The 16,122-nt window shown below is 35.9% G+C and overlaps 1 protein-coding gene across 2 annotated transcripts; it reads right to left on the reverse strand.

The window, feature by feature from the left end:
• Nucleotides 1–646: 646 nt before the first annotated feature.
• On the reverse strand, nucleotides 647–14,172 carry LOC135073601 (uncharacterized). 2 transcript variants are annotated; one of them, XM_063967764.1, is made up of 5 exons: nucleotides 14,019–14,172; nucleotides 4,720–4,890; nucleotides 2,903–3,020; nucleotides 1,806–1,962; nucleotides 647–849 (listed from the first exon to the last, which is right to left on the reverse strand). In XM_063967764.1, exons 2-5 carry the CDS (start codon nucleotides 4,883–4,885, stop codon nucleotides 712–714), a joined length of 579 nt encoding a protein of 192 aa, XP_063823834.1. In that variant the 5' UTR covers nucleotides 4,886–4,890; nucleotides 14,019–14,172; the 3' UTR covers nucleotides 647–711. The 2 variants fall into 2 exon arrangements, with proteins under 2 accessions (XP_063823834.1, XP_063823833.1); XM_063967763.1 differs by having other exon boundaries at nucleotides 671–849; nucleotides 1,697–1,962.
• Between the last annotated feature and the right edge of the window lie 1,950 nt (nucleotides 14,173–16,122).

Consider the following 16,122-nt stretch of genomic DNA (forward strand, 5'->3'; position numbering starts at 1 on the left):
GTCGTCTGCGGTGTTTCCGGACGGATACGACCTGCAAAATTTCAAGAAGAGAGCGTATCTTCACCTTAAAGGCCGGCAACGCACCTGTAACGCAAGGACAGTACTGGGGGCACCGCAATCGACATAGTAAAGTTGTACAGCCAGAAAGGCCTTTTAGTTAATTTCTTCGTTTTTGTGTTAAATTTTTGTTTCCTAAGAAACATGAGTTTATCTCGCAAATGAACATGAAAATGATCTCATATAAAATTATGTGAATTTAGTTTAGTTTCTAATTTGTCTGTTGAAAGAACATTTACATTCCAATAAAAACAAAATACTGTAATGTTGTACCTAAGCTATAATGTTAGCAATTATTAAATAAGTATTTTCTAATAACCAGATGCATTTTATTTCATTATAAATATTTTTCTGATAAGCGGACATTATCATTGCATAAAAATCACATCAAAACTTATAAATGCACGATCGTGAGTTGGTAGAAGTCAGCCCCAGAGCTCACTATCGTGATATCGACTTTCCTAAGTCCTGTTATACGCTGGATTTTTTTTACTATTTTTTACATTAATATTACCACTTCTTTGCCAAAATAATATAGTTTTCATTGCAAAACAAAGGAACGAAAATCTCAGGTGCGAAAGGGATAATGAAAGATTGGTCCTTCGAGCCGGACGTACGGCTTACGTCATTTGTACCGTTTAAGATATCCTAAGACTATGTGTAAATGGCGACGTATGCGTAGCGGTCTCGCTCCAGCGGCGGCAAGTCAGTGTTCAAGGTTCTTCCCCACGTCAGAAGGGGAGACACGGTGCCCACCACGGGCGCAGCGCGCGCTGCACTTCTTATGAGGTCCTGTTACACAAATAAATTATTATTTATACGGTTAGAATATTAGAACAGGCTATTTAGTAATGTAGGTATGTTAGGTAACCTATGTAGGTACAGTAGACAGCGCATCAGGCTACATTTTTGCTGCAATATCGAACTTGTTGCAAGTACTTAAAACACCGCAATGGCAATGTTTAGCTTGATATACGGACGTCTGTTTTATATTCAAAGAAAGAAAATTTTTCGTTGCCCAGTCAGAACACATACAAATAAAAAAAATATTATTTCCCTTTTTCATGCATCATGCTTTACATAATGATAATAATGGTTAACTTTCCACGTTTGAAACACGCGTGAGTGATTATTTTTAATGAATTATTGTTGTTTTTTTGTTAGGTTATTTATTAGTCATTCAATTCATGCATAGCGTTAATATGAGGGTTAGTTACTCGTCGCCTACTTGTTCTCAAAAAATTTTAATAATTCAATTCAATAACAAGTACAACATTGTATTACAATACGCAATATGTACGTTTTCTTTGGCGCACAGCGATAATTTTATAATGTTAATAATGTCATAAAATGTAAAAAGTTGTATGGAAAATGGATAAATTAAATATTTTTAAGAGTAACTGTAAATATTTTCAGCATTGCACCATTAATGCGCAATTTCTGGCGCAAAGAGTGTTTCATTTTCAAATTCCACGATTTACTATCATGGTGCAGAACTGTATACTCAGATTCAAGCATGTGAGTTCATTACGTAAACAGGCTTGAATCGATTAATAATACGGGCTTGAATCGATAAATAAAATTGTGTAAATAATAAAAGAGAACAAGTCAGCGACGAAGGACAGACACACCATGTTACCCATGAGAGAGGATCGCCGTCGGCCCGAGCGCCGCTTGCGCCGGCACCAGCAGCGGCGCCCCCGAGCGCGCCCGTACCCGCCAGTGCGCCCGCGCGCCCCCCGCCCCACCTCGCTCGCCGCCGCCTCCGCTCCCGCTCCCGCTCCCGCCCCCGCCCCCGCCGCGCTACCGAACGCGTTGCCCACCAGCGCCGGCGCCGAGCCCGCGTTCTCCGCTGACCGATCCGCGATCATGTGCGCTTCCAACTCGTCCAATGGAGATTCAGAACTGTAAAGGGGAAAATTTTTGTATGGAAGCTGGAAACATTGAATTTTCTGATAGATCCAGTATTTCTGATATCGTTTGAAAGAGCTCGTGAAGCACTTTCAGTATCAGTAACCAGTTTTTCGATATCTTGTATAGTTTAGAAATAATCGTGTAACATACAGTTTTCAAAGTACCTATTGCGTTACGGCTTCGGGGTCTAGTGATTGGAGAGTGGGACTCTCGATCCGGAAGTCTTAGGTTCGATTGGCAGGTGAAAACCAATTTGTGTTATTGTTCTCAATTAGATGCAGAATTGGATAACACTTGATTGACAGAAAATTAATATGAGTCCGTGCTTCAGAGAACACATTAATGTCAGTACGATTGCAGTTCAGTTCACCTATTCTGCATATTGATATCTGGCTGTCTGATACCAAGACTTTGATCTCGGTTGTTTACCTAAGAAGTAAGTGCAAGGCACTCAAAAAAAGAAGAAGGAAAAATACTATCAAGCATCGAATATAATTCCACCAGTCGAGTATTAAATTAATGCGTGCAATGTCAAAATGTCATAGTTTCGGGACTCTTGATACCAAATACCAATTACCGGAGTCACTAGTAATAATAACATTTTTACGTAATACTTACCGAGATAAATGAGAGTATGTAAGCGTCATTTTACATCGCCCTAAATGTAAGTCTCTATTCCTGATTTGTGCGGCAGGTTATGTGCGACTAATAACAGTACGGCTAGCACGAGTAAGAAAACTACAACAGCGCCCTTGTGAACGTGTCGTAAAGTGAACTTAGTTTGAGATGTGGTTGCACGAAACTTATTTTGAGAATCAAAATTGTCACGTTATCGTTTAATTCGAAGATTGAGTGTCGAATTTTATCGAATACGCAAACGATTCGAAGACGAAAGTTGTTCATGCTAGAGTTACAGATGGCTGGTACTCACTACGCACTGATAGAGCAGTACTTGCTGAGCTGTTCCCACGTACAGCCAATTGTGCAGCATTCGTCTGCTATGCCCAGTTGTCTTTTCCGTCTTGTAGAAGTTCCGTGTTGTTCTACCACTGGAAAAAAAAGTTATTAAATTATTAAACTGACGATTTTCCGATAAAAAATGAAAATTTCGAACAGCTCTCCAATATTAGGTACTTTCAATTACATAGCCGTAGCATGAAAGAGTTTCAAACTTTCAAGTCCCATCTGAGGCTATCGATTTTTTATTGCTGAGTGTCATAGGTTAATAAAAAACCGAAAAATTCCACGCGGGCGTAAACTAATATTATGACTGACTACAAACTGTAAATAGTTTAACAAATTCAAATAGACAGGCCTACTTTATTTAATGCACTTCGTAATAAAACAAAATGAACTCGAGTTTCCGCCTTAAAATTTAACTGGTAGATTATTAAGTAGTTTCGGTTTTTTATCATGTTTATTTAAATTACATTTGGTTGCATAAAGTCTATCAATGATATTCACTAATAAGTAGTGACATTATCTGTTTATTTACATAATTTAATTAAAAATATCTATGTAGCTGCGTTTCAAATTAGTAACATTTTCGCGATATGAAATGGATGCTATTTTAGGTCTCATTGGTTGGAATTACAGGGGTTCATTTCTGATGTCATAGCTGATAAAAGGTCATGTGCTAAAAAGATACTTTTTTCGACACGTGTAAACTGATTTACTTAACATTTAATGAATATTCAAATGACACTAAAAGAGATTTTTAGATTAACTTATCTTAAATTGGTTTTTGATAAAGTTTTATCTAATAATACAGAATAAGTAGTCTATCGTCTATTTTGTTTATAAACTAATTAGGCTTTCCGGGTTTGTGTTAGGCGCATGAAATAATGCAGAAATTATTAAATACATTCGAATAAAACCTTTTTTATCTCTTCTCAAACGATATCTACGTAATAACAGATATTACTTAGACGTTTTTATTGCTATTGTTTATAATTTAATGTTAATTTTTTTGTGATCTACGACCCGAAGCGTCCAGCTATATTTACGTTTACTTAAAAATATTTTATCACCAAACTAATAACTAACAATTTGCACGCAATTACATATGGTTTGGCACTAGATAATATTGTTGATGATATGCTATTCGAATGATGGCGACCTTCTAGTCAACTCTGATAAGGGTTGTTGCCTCGCGGATGTTATTAACTTGCTACAAGCACATAAATACATAATTACAGCAAAGAACACCTCAAAGGTGAAGTCGATGATGACTAATATTGGCCTGTTTTTGCGTAAGATGCATGCCACTAATTAAAGTTAATCATTAAACTTAATAACTGCACTAATGCGCATAATTAAAGTAACATTGACAAATCACGATAAACTATAATTTTAGTTAAGTAAATCATTATAACAACATGCTAACCAAGTTTAAATCGGTCACGAATAACATGGGAGTTTATTCCTACCTCTCGGTTTGTCATTACACCCACTGCCCACAATGACATCATCAATCACAAGAATATAGAAGAAATTCGAAATTACGAGTAAACTTCCCTTCCAGTGCAAAGTGGCAGACAAATAACAAAGTTATCTATTTAAGTGATTGTCATCCAATTCCTTACACCCTGTATACCTAGCAATGACCGCGCCGCCGTGGCGCCGCTCGACTATTGTGGTGAACCCACTCATAACACAAGCATATTTAGCTTACCACGAAGGTTTAATTTGTGCTATTGCAGAAATTAACCAATAAGTTACAAATATCCTTTAAAAAAAATTACATACCTGTGGGTATGTCCCACGAGGGACTATTGTACGCGTGGCAAACTCTGCTCATGATTTCGCCGAGCTGTCTTCCGCAGAACTTGACCGCGGCGGAGGCGGCGTCGGTCCGCGCCTGCCACAACAGCGCTGCTACTATGGCTATCTGAATGCCTCTGTTCACCAACATGACTCCTGCGAAAGACATCCTATATGATTATACAGTTTAAAAAAAATTAAAATAGCGGAATTGTAAATGGGCATTGTGGGAAACTTTTAAAAAAGAAGTTTAAGAAATTTTTAAACGTATGTAAATGACGTGAGCTTTGGACTTTTGTGTTCTTTCATAATTCCTGTATGCTGATTACTAAACAATCATACCATTAGATATACATCAGACGCCACAGATATGCCGCCTTTTATACGAGTAGATACGTCATACAATTTTTAAGAGTGTTATCAGAAGCGGATCAAAAAATAATAATGCTCCAAAATAAATCCCAAAAGAGCTCGCTGAAATTTAAAAATAAAACTAATTTTCAAAATTCTCGGAATCCCTTGCAGGTAATACCAATTTTTTGCGCCAAAGGATCAGGGTAGTATCAAAATGTTTTATTTATAGAACAGCCGATTGTTATTAAAGTTAACGAATACGAAATTAACAACCGACCATGCGAACGCCGACTTAAACGAGATCATAATATCCTGCGTGGTGCGGCGCGGAAAAAACATAACAATAACTTGAGTTGAATTCACTTATGTTGCAGGATTTCATTCATTGTTTAATTTAAAAATGTATCCGAGAAACGATCACAATCATAACAATACGTACAAAGTAGGTTACATATTGAACAATAAGGCAATTAACGTGAGTTAGGGGTATTTAAGAAACTATTTATAGCGCGGTTGGTTACATTATATGCGGATAAGGATAATGGAAATCACATTTATAGCTACTTAGTTCGGTGTACGATTTCAATAATTATTATCTAAAATACCTGTGTTCTGAAACCAGCCTATGATGAACACCATTGTAGAGTATCGCTTTTTGCGCAATGCCGGTCACACAGTGTTTGTAACCTGAGCGCTCCTGGCTTTTATACCAAAGGGTAAGTGTAATCTGACACCGGCAACGCCCCGTATACCCTTGGTTCCCTTAAATCCACTATTCTAATATCCTAAGTGCATCGTCTTTATTGAAATGCACTTTTATCGAATATGAGATTTGTGAAAGTTCATCGGATATCAAAGGAGAATGGGCAAAATCGTATGGCGCTTGGTCTATCAGCGGCCAGGAACAATTTTTTGTTTTTTTGGTTTACTATCACCCTACAATCACCCTCAAAAAGTTTTATATCTGTAGTGTAATTATTAATGGAATTAAATACATTTTTATTTTAGATATGTAAGCCTGAGATTTAGCTTATTAATAACTAAGATTAAGTCCTAAAAAATAAGGAAATAATATAAAATGACTTGTTTTCTTCAATACATATACATTTATTTTCAAAAACTTCTCCAAAAATAGTTATAATGATAACGTCGTCAGAACTCAGTGCTATAATTACATTAATACATTTAATATAGGTACATAGGCTATTTTATTATATTTATTTTATTCATCAAGACGAGGATATTTTATTGCCGTCATCAGGACACACTGTACATTATTATACATTAATACATTTAAAGTACATAGGCTAGTCTTGTAAACGGTATAATGAGGTTTCGAAATCTTTTGAATACATAACTAATGTTAATAAGTATTTTATACATTGGGTATGCACATTTTTTTGCATATATTATCTAAGTGTTTTACCTATATGTATTTTTTTTTCTTAATGAGCTGCAATGTTACGTTCATAGTAAAAGTTAGTCCTTAGTAATAGTACTTTCATTTAATACCTATTTCGTTGTTGGCCGCTCATAGACCATTTTGCTCATTCTCCTTTCTATCGGTGATTGATTGCATTTGTTATTCATGGATTTTGAATGACTGTAATAAACGTTTTAGTTCCGGTTGTCAATATTCAAAAGGAAATTATTGTGCCTACTTATCAACGTTTCCTGCATGCTGTCAGGGTTTGGTTGGTCAAGTGTCCAAAATAAATCAAGCTTCTCATTTACTAGCGATCATGAATTTATTTTCAGTAAATGGCGACGATAAATATAACTCTTTCAATGGCCCACCTAAATGAAGATGACTTCACCTTCCTTGTTCATAAAAATGCAAATCAGCTTCTTCCTTTCGTTAAGTGCCATTCCAAGAATAGTACAGGTTGGGTGCTACATCATTCGATACGTTAACATGTTGGTGTAATGACTGTTTCTAATAATTCGCTCAGAGGTCTCTCGAGTTATTTATAGCCGAAGGATTGGGTACAAATGCGTGCTTGCAACGTGCTTAAGTAGATCAACATTATGCTCACCGGTAGGTATACCGTTGGAAGCAATTTAAACCCGTAATCAAGCTTGACTACGTAAAATGATAGCACAAAATATGTGTGTCGCATAAATATTTATTAAAATTCGAAAATTATTTTATATCGTTCCTACTTCGAGAATAATTTGAGATATTAGATAATAATTTTGAGCACGGAGTGATATTGAATCATAAACATAGAACATTTTACGCAACTTGTTGCAATTACCTACATTATGTTGCTATGCGAAGTAACCAAGAACAATTATAGAGTCATCCCGCTGCGGGTAGAATCTTGTTGGAATGCGATTGGAATTTGTGGTTTCTGACGATTAAAAGAGTCTATATTTATCCTGAAATATGAACAGTTAATTAAGTCAATCGGTTAAAAATTACCATACCTAACGCTGTACCTGATTTGCGTAGCGTTACTAGGTACTTAGTAGGAATATGCATTTTACGTAGGTAGAGCTTATGGGAATTTATGTAATAATCGGGTGTTTTATTTCAATTACCATGTCTAACGTCAAATACTTGTACCTTTTTTTTTAGTTTGTTAAATTCTAATATCCAAGGATTACATAATAACTTATTCATTTCTAACCTGAGATTAACCAGAGTATCATCACAGTGTTGTTTTGTTGTTGAGCATGATGAACTGATGCGAGTAAGGGTAGTAACAAACCATGCGATTTTTCTTCGCTGGCATTCCACATCAAGAAAATGCATAGAAATGGATGAATTGGGAAACGATTAGTCGAAAATGAACCAAAATTTACTACTGACAAGACAAGACAGAAAATTATTAGCTTTATATGTCTTTAAGATACATAAGTAATTTACCTAGGTACAATGCGATGCGGTTGCTATAGCAAAGTTGTAACAAGAAAGAATGATTAAAAATATTAACAAATAAAAATACAATTTAATGAATGTTAAACTCTGATAACAGAAAGTTTTACTACATGTTTATTCAGGCATGATTGTGCGACCTAATTAGGGGGAAGGTCGATGGGTCTGCGACTTTGCGTTGAACCCACGCGGCACGCGTAATCGAGAGTTAACCGCTTCTCTTGCCTTTTTATGACATGACATTGACCTAGCGGCATATTATGTCGCGTGTAGCACCTAGTACGCATTAAAAACGCTACGTTTGTAGCCGCCTTAAATGCGCGGTAGTCGCAGTCCATCGGTCACACGCAGGGCGCGTGCGCCCGCGCTCTGGCTCCCCCCACCTGCTGCCTGCCCCTTGCCGCTCTCAGTCTCGGTGCTCGTGCACTCTATTGAATAATTACGTGAATCTGACTGGAGCTGCAGCCTTGCTACTCTTTGCTAGTATATTGTACCAGCTGAGCGTGTTTGTGACCCAAGTGAACACACCGGAGATGTTGTAAGACTCGGCTGTTAGGTCCTTAGCCCTTATATGATTATTGAAACGTACTAAATATTTAATCATCTTCAAAGGAATAGGAGTAATATAAAGCGGCCTATGCGACATAGCATATTTAGGTGTTCTTAAAACTCTACATCAGTCATGCTGATGACGCTACGAAATAGTTAACGAAGGACTTTTTTTAATTCAAATAAATTGTTGGACTAGGTTTATAATGCCTAGTTTAGGAAATTATTAATTGTAGACAAATAAAATTTAAAATTTTTATTATTTCCTTGCATTTAATATTGGCCCCGCCCACACTTTCAGTAGACTAGTAAAGTAGAGCGTCTCTACAACAAGTGTAACTAATTATATTTCAATAATTTAAAATACCTCATAGTTCTGTTGGTAGTGATAGTGAAACAATTACCTGTACAGCTAAGCTTAATTAATCTCCTTGTTTGTAAGTATGCCATTTTTTCAAACATGCAAACATAAACCTTTTACTTATTGATTATGAAAATAGAAATTAAGAGAAAATATCTCGTTAATTTTTAGTTCGCCATAAGTAAACCTATTTTTAGTGGGTTCAGTTACCTAAACAGGTTGCCACGCTAGTTACGGTATTTTATGCGAGACCTCCCCGTTCCTCGTAGTTTCGGATTGCAAAATAAACCAAAACATTTCTGAGATCCGACTCCCGCGCAGACTATACCATTCATTTCACCTTGACAGACGGTCCAGAATAAAAAGCTGCCTTTTCAAAACTAACAAGTATTTTGTTTTATGGCTTCGATTATATGAATTTAGAGAAATGCTGGTATCAAGTTACCATTTTTTTTTTGTTCTAAAGAATAACGAAGTTTTGAATTTTTGAAAGAATATCTAATAATGAAAGTGCACATTGACATAATGGTAGTAGTTAATATTTTTCTCTAACAATGCGGGTAGATGTTACGGGTGGATATCCTAATAGTATGTAGGTGCGTATAACTACAAACTAATACATCGCGGTTCTCAGTCACCGTAGACACGGTAATAATATCATACAGTATTGTAACTTCATATAAACCGACAAAACGCGAGCTTTCCTTCGAATTTCAAATCTCGGGACGCGGTCGAGATCCAAAAGTTAGGGGTGTCGCGAATGTGTCGAACGGACGTCGATGGCCTAGTGTTGAAAATGACTAAGGTGATTGAATTTGACTGACCGTCTTAAACGGTCAAATTTGTCAATAACTAGTCATGAAATGAAAATTATATTGTATAAAACCAGCTTTGGCCCACGACTTCGCCCGCCTGAAATTAAAGTAACAGGTCATTAAGTACTCATTATGATTAGTAGATTCAAAAATTATTTTAGTATATTTTTTTAAATTAAATCTACTAATTACAAAACAACACGCATTTTTATCCTATTCCATTCACAAAGTATTTTGTTTGTCTAAATAAAATAAAAATTACAATCACAAAACTAGATAGAAATTCTAAGTAGACAGATGTAATTAGAATGGGTACTGTAGGTGAGCAGCCCTATCGCATGTTGTCATACCGTGACGTATAGCGGGGCTGTTGACATTTATTTCAAAAATATGGCCGAGTTGGAATACTGTATAGATAGTAATTATTACCGTGCCGTAGAATTGAAATCACCTTTTTACGGAAAATTCGCCTATAAGTACTTTAGAGTTTAAGAGTAGGCGCACACCGTTGATTTTTCGTCGGCCGATAGTTTAGTCGGGCTGTTGATCAGTATGGACATGTATGGGAGTGCGCACACTACGCCGATTCGATTTGGCCGATTCTTCATACAATTTGAAATCGGGCACAACTATCGGCCAACTAAAAATCAACGGTGTGCGCATACTCTAAAGGACACCAATTATACTTCTCTCCGATCGCGCAAGATTAAAAGCCTAGCTAATATGGAGGCTATACGTTCGGGCTCTTTGGTCTAATTGATCTGCATATAAGCCTATGAAAGCACAGTTTATACATAGCTGGTTCGTGAAGGTTCTAAAAAAAATGTTCTACAATTTCGTAGCAATTTTTTTTCAGACAGTTCAAACTTTCAAGGGAACTTTAATTTCACCCGTTACCTCTACGAGTACTTATGGCACGTTTGAAACTTCGGGTAAACATAAAAGTTGTTAACCTCCAATTTCAAGGCGGATGTTATTCTAATTAGAAAATTTACGTAGGTGACTAAATTTACTTACGAGTATATCTCTATTTAGTTTGTGATAAGTTAAAACTTCGAAATGAGCAGTCATTATTTATAGTTTAGAATCATTATTTACCATTAGCAATGTTTAAGATAAAAATGTGTATAATAACTTTAATAGGTACCTATTAGGTACCTACTTACTTGCTAAGATGAATGTCATAAATACCTACATTTGTATCGTATATTTGGTTTTAGGTGTATTTTTGGTTTGGTAGATAATTATTGAAATAGATACAAAAACCGAAATTGTTGAAAATTTACTGAGTAGGTACTGGGATAAGTTTGTGTAGCTAATTATGGTATTTCCTATAATTCCTATAATTGACACGTGAGTATATGAATGAGATTAGCCACAGACGATGGCGGCAGACCAAGGTAACAAAAGATAAATGAAAAGTGTTGCGAGGTCAAGTGTATCGGCGGCTCCTCCAATTGGTGCGCGGTCACTGGCTCCAGACGTAGGTACACCTTACAACTATCGCGGCTGTTAGTGTCATTAGGACTCAGTCATTCGGACACTTGCTGTAGTTAAGGTGCAGTTTATTCAACAATTAGAAAGAAGGAAAAAAGAAGAACTTTATTATTATCACGAAAAAATTCAAAAGACAACAAACATACAGACAGCCACAGGTATCCTTAATAAATATTCGATAAGAATTGTTGTAAATATTGCGTACACGTGTCGTGCAGTATCGCGAGCCAGTTCTGTCTCATTTTTACAGAGTTCTAGGTCAAAACCTGTGTGAGATAGTAAGTTAGGTTACTCGCGTGTATGAGAAAAGCGTTGTAATGTCAATCATTATCAAATTTTTCATGTGCTTTTAAATCATTTTTTTTATTATGAACATATTTTTCATAAATAAAATTATTAAAATTCCACAGCTTAACGATTAAAAATCGCCTTTAATCTAACATGCCTTAGTTACTAGGGGCCGTTTTAATGAATGTATCATTAATAAATCATTAGAATTCAAGGCATATGCTCTACCTGCGGCATCTATTTACGCCTTGATAGATTTACGCTGGCTCACAAAATGTATAGGCGCATAAATATTATTTTTGACTAAATTAACTTAGTATTAAAATTTTATTTGCAAATAAAATCATAGCAGCAGCTACGAGTATAATACGAGTAACACGCAATTAGTGTAATTATCCCATTTTCACCATTAGCAATTATTTTCTCTCCATAAAAGCACACCAAAGCACTTTAAAGGTAAGTTGTATCTAGGCTAGACCTTAAATGGATCTGGACCCCACAGGTGTCTGTCAGTAATCGTACAATGACCGATTTCGACCCCAATTTATAACTTGACCTTTCAAAGTTCAAACGCCGAACTGTTGAAACCAAACATGTCTACCTACACTCACTCATGCGTCGGTCGTAATTCTATTGTATTCGCAAGTAACTGCTACTTCAACGCTTACATTGTAAGCTGTAGTATTTAAGACCCATGCTCATTCGCAGCTTTATAAGCTATAGCTATTAAACAGATTTATGCACAGAGCCGCTCGGCGCTGTAAAACCTGGTGGTAAAAGCACACTGGTTTTTGAATACATTTCTTGGAATTTGCAGCGAGAATGGTTTATAATTGTATCTACCTTTTACGATGGCTGACTACAGTCTCATATGCCATAGCAATAAAAGCCGCACGAGAAAATCATTATAGTTAGCGAGATAAATCCCACTTAAAGTTATGATGATTTCTATTTAGAGCCAGTTGGTTTATATCTTTTCTTACTCGACGATTATAGTTAACTCAAGCTAGCTTGTTTAGATTTGTTGTAAACTTTAGTGATTTTTATTTGTTTAAGTTGCATTACTTTGTTACACTACTTAGTTGCATTTATATCAATTGGTTCAATCCAACCGTAGGAATAAATGTGTTCCATGACTTATTTCGCATTTTAACAAACTGATCATGAGCCTTTACTTTATTTATCTATTTTACGGTATATTTCAATAGAGCGATAGAGACTCTTATTAAATACCCATTTATCTATTAACCTATACGAATGTAATACGAATAATCAACTTTCAGTTATAATTTAAATATGTACCTACTTCTGTCAAAATGTCATACTTAGGTATTCTTTGGTAACCAAAGACCTTTAACTTTTAACCAAAGTTTGGTTAAAAGTTAACTAGCGATGAAAATTTCGGAGCTTTTAGAACTCTGAGCGCGCAGCGTGTCAAGTTTAAGTGGTAAAAAAACTGCGCTTTTATTATTGCAACGCTCTTTAAACTCCCGCTTGAATTAGGCCTTATTAAGGGTTAGGCTTTGCGTTGATTCGTTTTAAAAACAGGTTGTGGCAAAAATAATACAATGTGGTGTCTGCAGGTAGAGCACATGTAGACGCTGCTTATATAATTTTGATTTCATTAAATTTAAAAAAATAACTGTGTAAGTATAATACGAAATCTAATGTTAATTGTACAACGTGTTACTAAAGCTAATGATGTGATATCGCGTCGGGTGCGAGTGATTAGGTAGCAACTGGTAGAGGTTTTAGTCACCTACTAATTGTGATAATTTTATCACGTTAGTTTAGAATTAATTTATTTCATTTAATATTAAAGCGACTACGCAGTAACGAGTTTAAAGGTACTGGCGTAGGTAGTAGTGTAGTTAGAGTAAGAGTTTTTGAATTAGATGAAACTAACAAAATTGTAGGCTTTTAAGGACAAGATCCTGTCTGATTTTAGAAACAAGTTAATAAACGTTAACTTCCTCTTAAGACATTTAAGATTTCTGAATAAAGGTAGGTAATCTGCAGCGAAGACAAGGTTTTCGGTTTTCCTGACCCAGTGGAAATCATATAGGGACGTTCTAGAAGTATATCTGTCAATTAAGTTAACTTGTTTAATGTTTAGATGGTGATCGATCGAACTATGATCAAGGCGCAGAGTAAATTTTAGTGATTACTTGAGTGTTTCATTATGCCCTCGGATCACTTATGCGTAGCGAAGTTTTAATGGGATCCTATATGCTACCTGCGTCACTCTGCCGAGTTCAGTAAGTGGATCATTGAGATTCCACGAAGTAATCATCTCTTGCTCTGTTTTGGTATTAAGGTAAACCGTTAGAAAAATAGTTACATAAATTAGCATTATTTTTCGGAAATCGTGCATTTTCCCAGTATATCATACCTACTCATGTCTCTCATCTATAAATGAAATGAAATTACAATTCTTACAGGAGCAAAGCACATAAACAACTATTTACAGTCGACCACCCTCGTGGATGTACAATCACAAACTTTTTCGCAATATAGGTAAATAAGGAAAACAGCTCACCTGTCGAATTAAATGGTAAACAAAGTTGACGGCGTATGTTGGTCGCCGTGGAGAGCGTGTCGATTCTCGCACTCGCCAGACTGCAGACCGAGATCTCGGTGATCTCGCAGCAAACCGCGACCAAACAACACGCGATATGCGCTCCGACCGCCGGCGCTGCGCACGCTTCGGCGCCGCGTGCGGTGCGCTGCCTTATATTGCACGATGGGCGGCGCGCACGCAGCCGCCACGCCCCGCGCCGCGCTCCGCCCCGCTGAATATTGCCAAAAATCATTCAAAACTTATTCCAAGTATAGCCTAACTTTGTTTCATCCAATGTCATATGGCCTTGTATACAGTTCATGGACATCAGTGCGCTCGCGGTTTTGACCCTAACATCTACAAACAAGCTCCGGTCCTATATGACGTATAAATCTTGCATTCAAAGGAGAAAAAATTCTCGAAAGTTTTAAAAGTCGCACGCATGAGCGATAATTCCAGAGCTCTCTACCTCTAGCTGAACTTCCGCTTGACACTATTTTTCATATACCTATTTCAGATAATATACATTTAAATTATTTTTACGTAACTATTTCCCTTGTAAATAAAACAATTACTTATATTGATTCACATCCTACATCCCACTTAAAAATATCTCAAATTCAATTCTTACTTAATCACGAAGGCGATTGTGTTCGGAGCTTTAAAAAGTTGCGCCCATTTATTAAAATGCATAAAGATCTAACCGAAAATTAATCCAAATAGTTAAAACAGTTACGAGAACGGTTTTAAAGGATACCAAGTCGCGGGAGCAATAGGCTGTTAGGCACAAAAACAAATGTTAGGCACAAAAACATGTGCAAAATCTCGCATTATCAACTTAAACTTTTTGCTCCTTGTGAGATACGAAGCCCATAAATGAGAAGAAGATAGTCATTTCCTAAAATAAAAGAGATAGGAAATCTCTAAGGAGAGATAAATACATATAATGTGGTTGAAACCTACTTGATGTCTTGTAATCTACATAGATAATTTAATTATTTTTAGGATTCCGTATCCAAATGACTTTGTTAGGATAGTTTTAATTATAGAAAATAACGTTCTTGTTAATTTCTTCAGCTTGTTTTACAGCGAATTCAGAATCGTCGTCTAGAATTTTTCTTTCGGCTGCAATTTGCCCTTTATCCTTTCCAAATGGCCTAGTTTTTTCACTTTATATTCGTTTTATAGAATGTAACATGATTTGTGTTGACTGTGTGACTTTTTATGTTGTCTTATGTTGTTCATAACTAGGCACACAGCTGAGTCTTCAGTGGGTTTAATTAGCCGGGTTATCTCAATTCTTGACATGTACAAATTAATTTAATTATATTAATTGATTTAATCAAGTTATTCGTAATGTAAACAAGAGAATTAAAAGTTTAGTGAAGATAAGTATATCCTGAAATAGCTGTGTCGTTGGATTTTGTGGTGGTTTTAATCACTTTATTATGTATATCAAATTGTGAGAGATTAGATAACTAGATTTACATATTAAATAAAAATAAAAATACAGGTAGAAATAGAGTGAAGAACATACAATGAACCAATTACCTTTTCAGCTTTCGACTGGGTAGAAAGCGGTCGCACGCAAACAATTAAGGAAAAGTTTGTTTAAAGCAATGGGCCGCTAGGGGAAAAGTTAAATTTAATTATAATTTCAGAGAAGATATAATTTCAGTAAGTATGCGGTTTGTTTAAATCTATTCTGTGATTATCCTTTTGCTTTTGATACATCCCAGAAATCCTATACCGTAGTTTACATAAAAAGAACATTTTAATTAATAATTCAATTTTCAGAATTTTCCGCTGAAAATTCTATGGTTTTCATGATGAAAGCAATGTAACCACACTAAATGCTGTCGCCTCTACCTTACACCCTATATGACGGTGTCTGCTAACTATTGCATTCATATCCTTATACAATATCGATAGCTTAATTAATGCATAAAGGCAAATACAGTCTTGGCATAATATCTGATAACTTATTTATAGTATGGACAAAAATTATTACAATTTTGTAGGCTCCGACAGATGAGTTCGTAATATGAGTGTGTTAATAATATGTAATTCGGTCGGGAACGTC

This window comes from Ostrinia nubilalis, chromosome 7 (assembly GCF_963855985.1).
Source record: "Ostrinia nubilalis chromosome 7, ilOstNubi1.1, whole genome shotgun sequence".
NCBI classification, from domain to species: Eukaryota; Metazoa; Arthropoda; class Insecta; order Lepidoptera; family Crambidae; genus Ostrinia; species Ostrinia nubilalis.

Excerpts from the sequence above, each read along its gene's own strand:
- LOC135073601 (XM_063967763.1), bottom strand. The coding sequence starts at position 4,885 with ATGTTGGTGAACAGAGGCATTCAGATAGCCATAGTAGCAGCGCTGTTG. Across the intron at positions 3,021-4,719 it reads CTCGTGGGACATACCCACAG|TGGTAGAACAACACGGAACT; the intron begins GTATGTAATTTT and ends TTTTTTTTCCAG. Across the intron at positions 850-1,696 it reads ACGGCGATCCTCTCTCATGG|GACCTCATAAGAAGTGCAGC; the intron begins GTAACATGGTGT and ends TTTGTGTAACAG.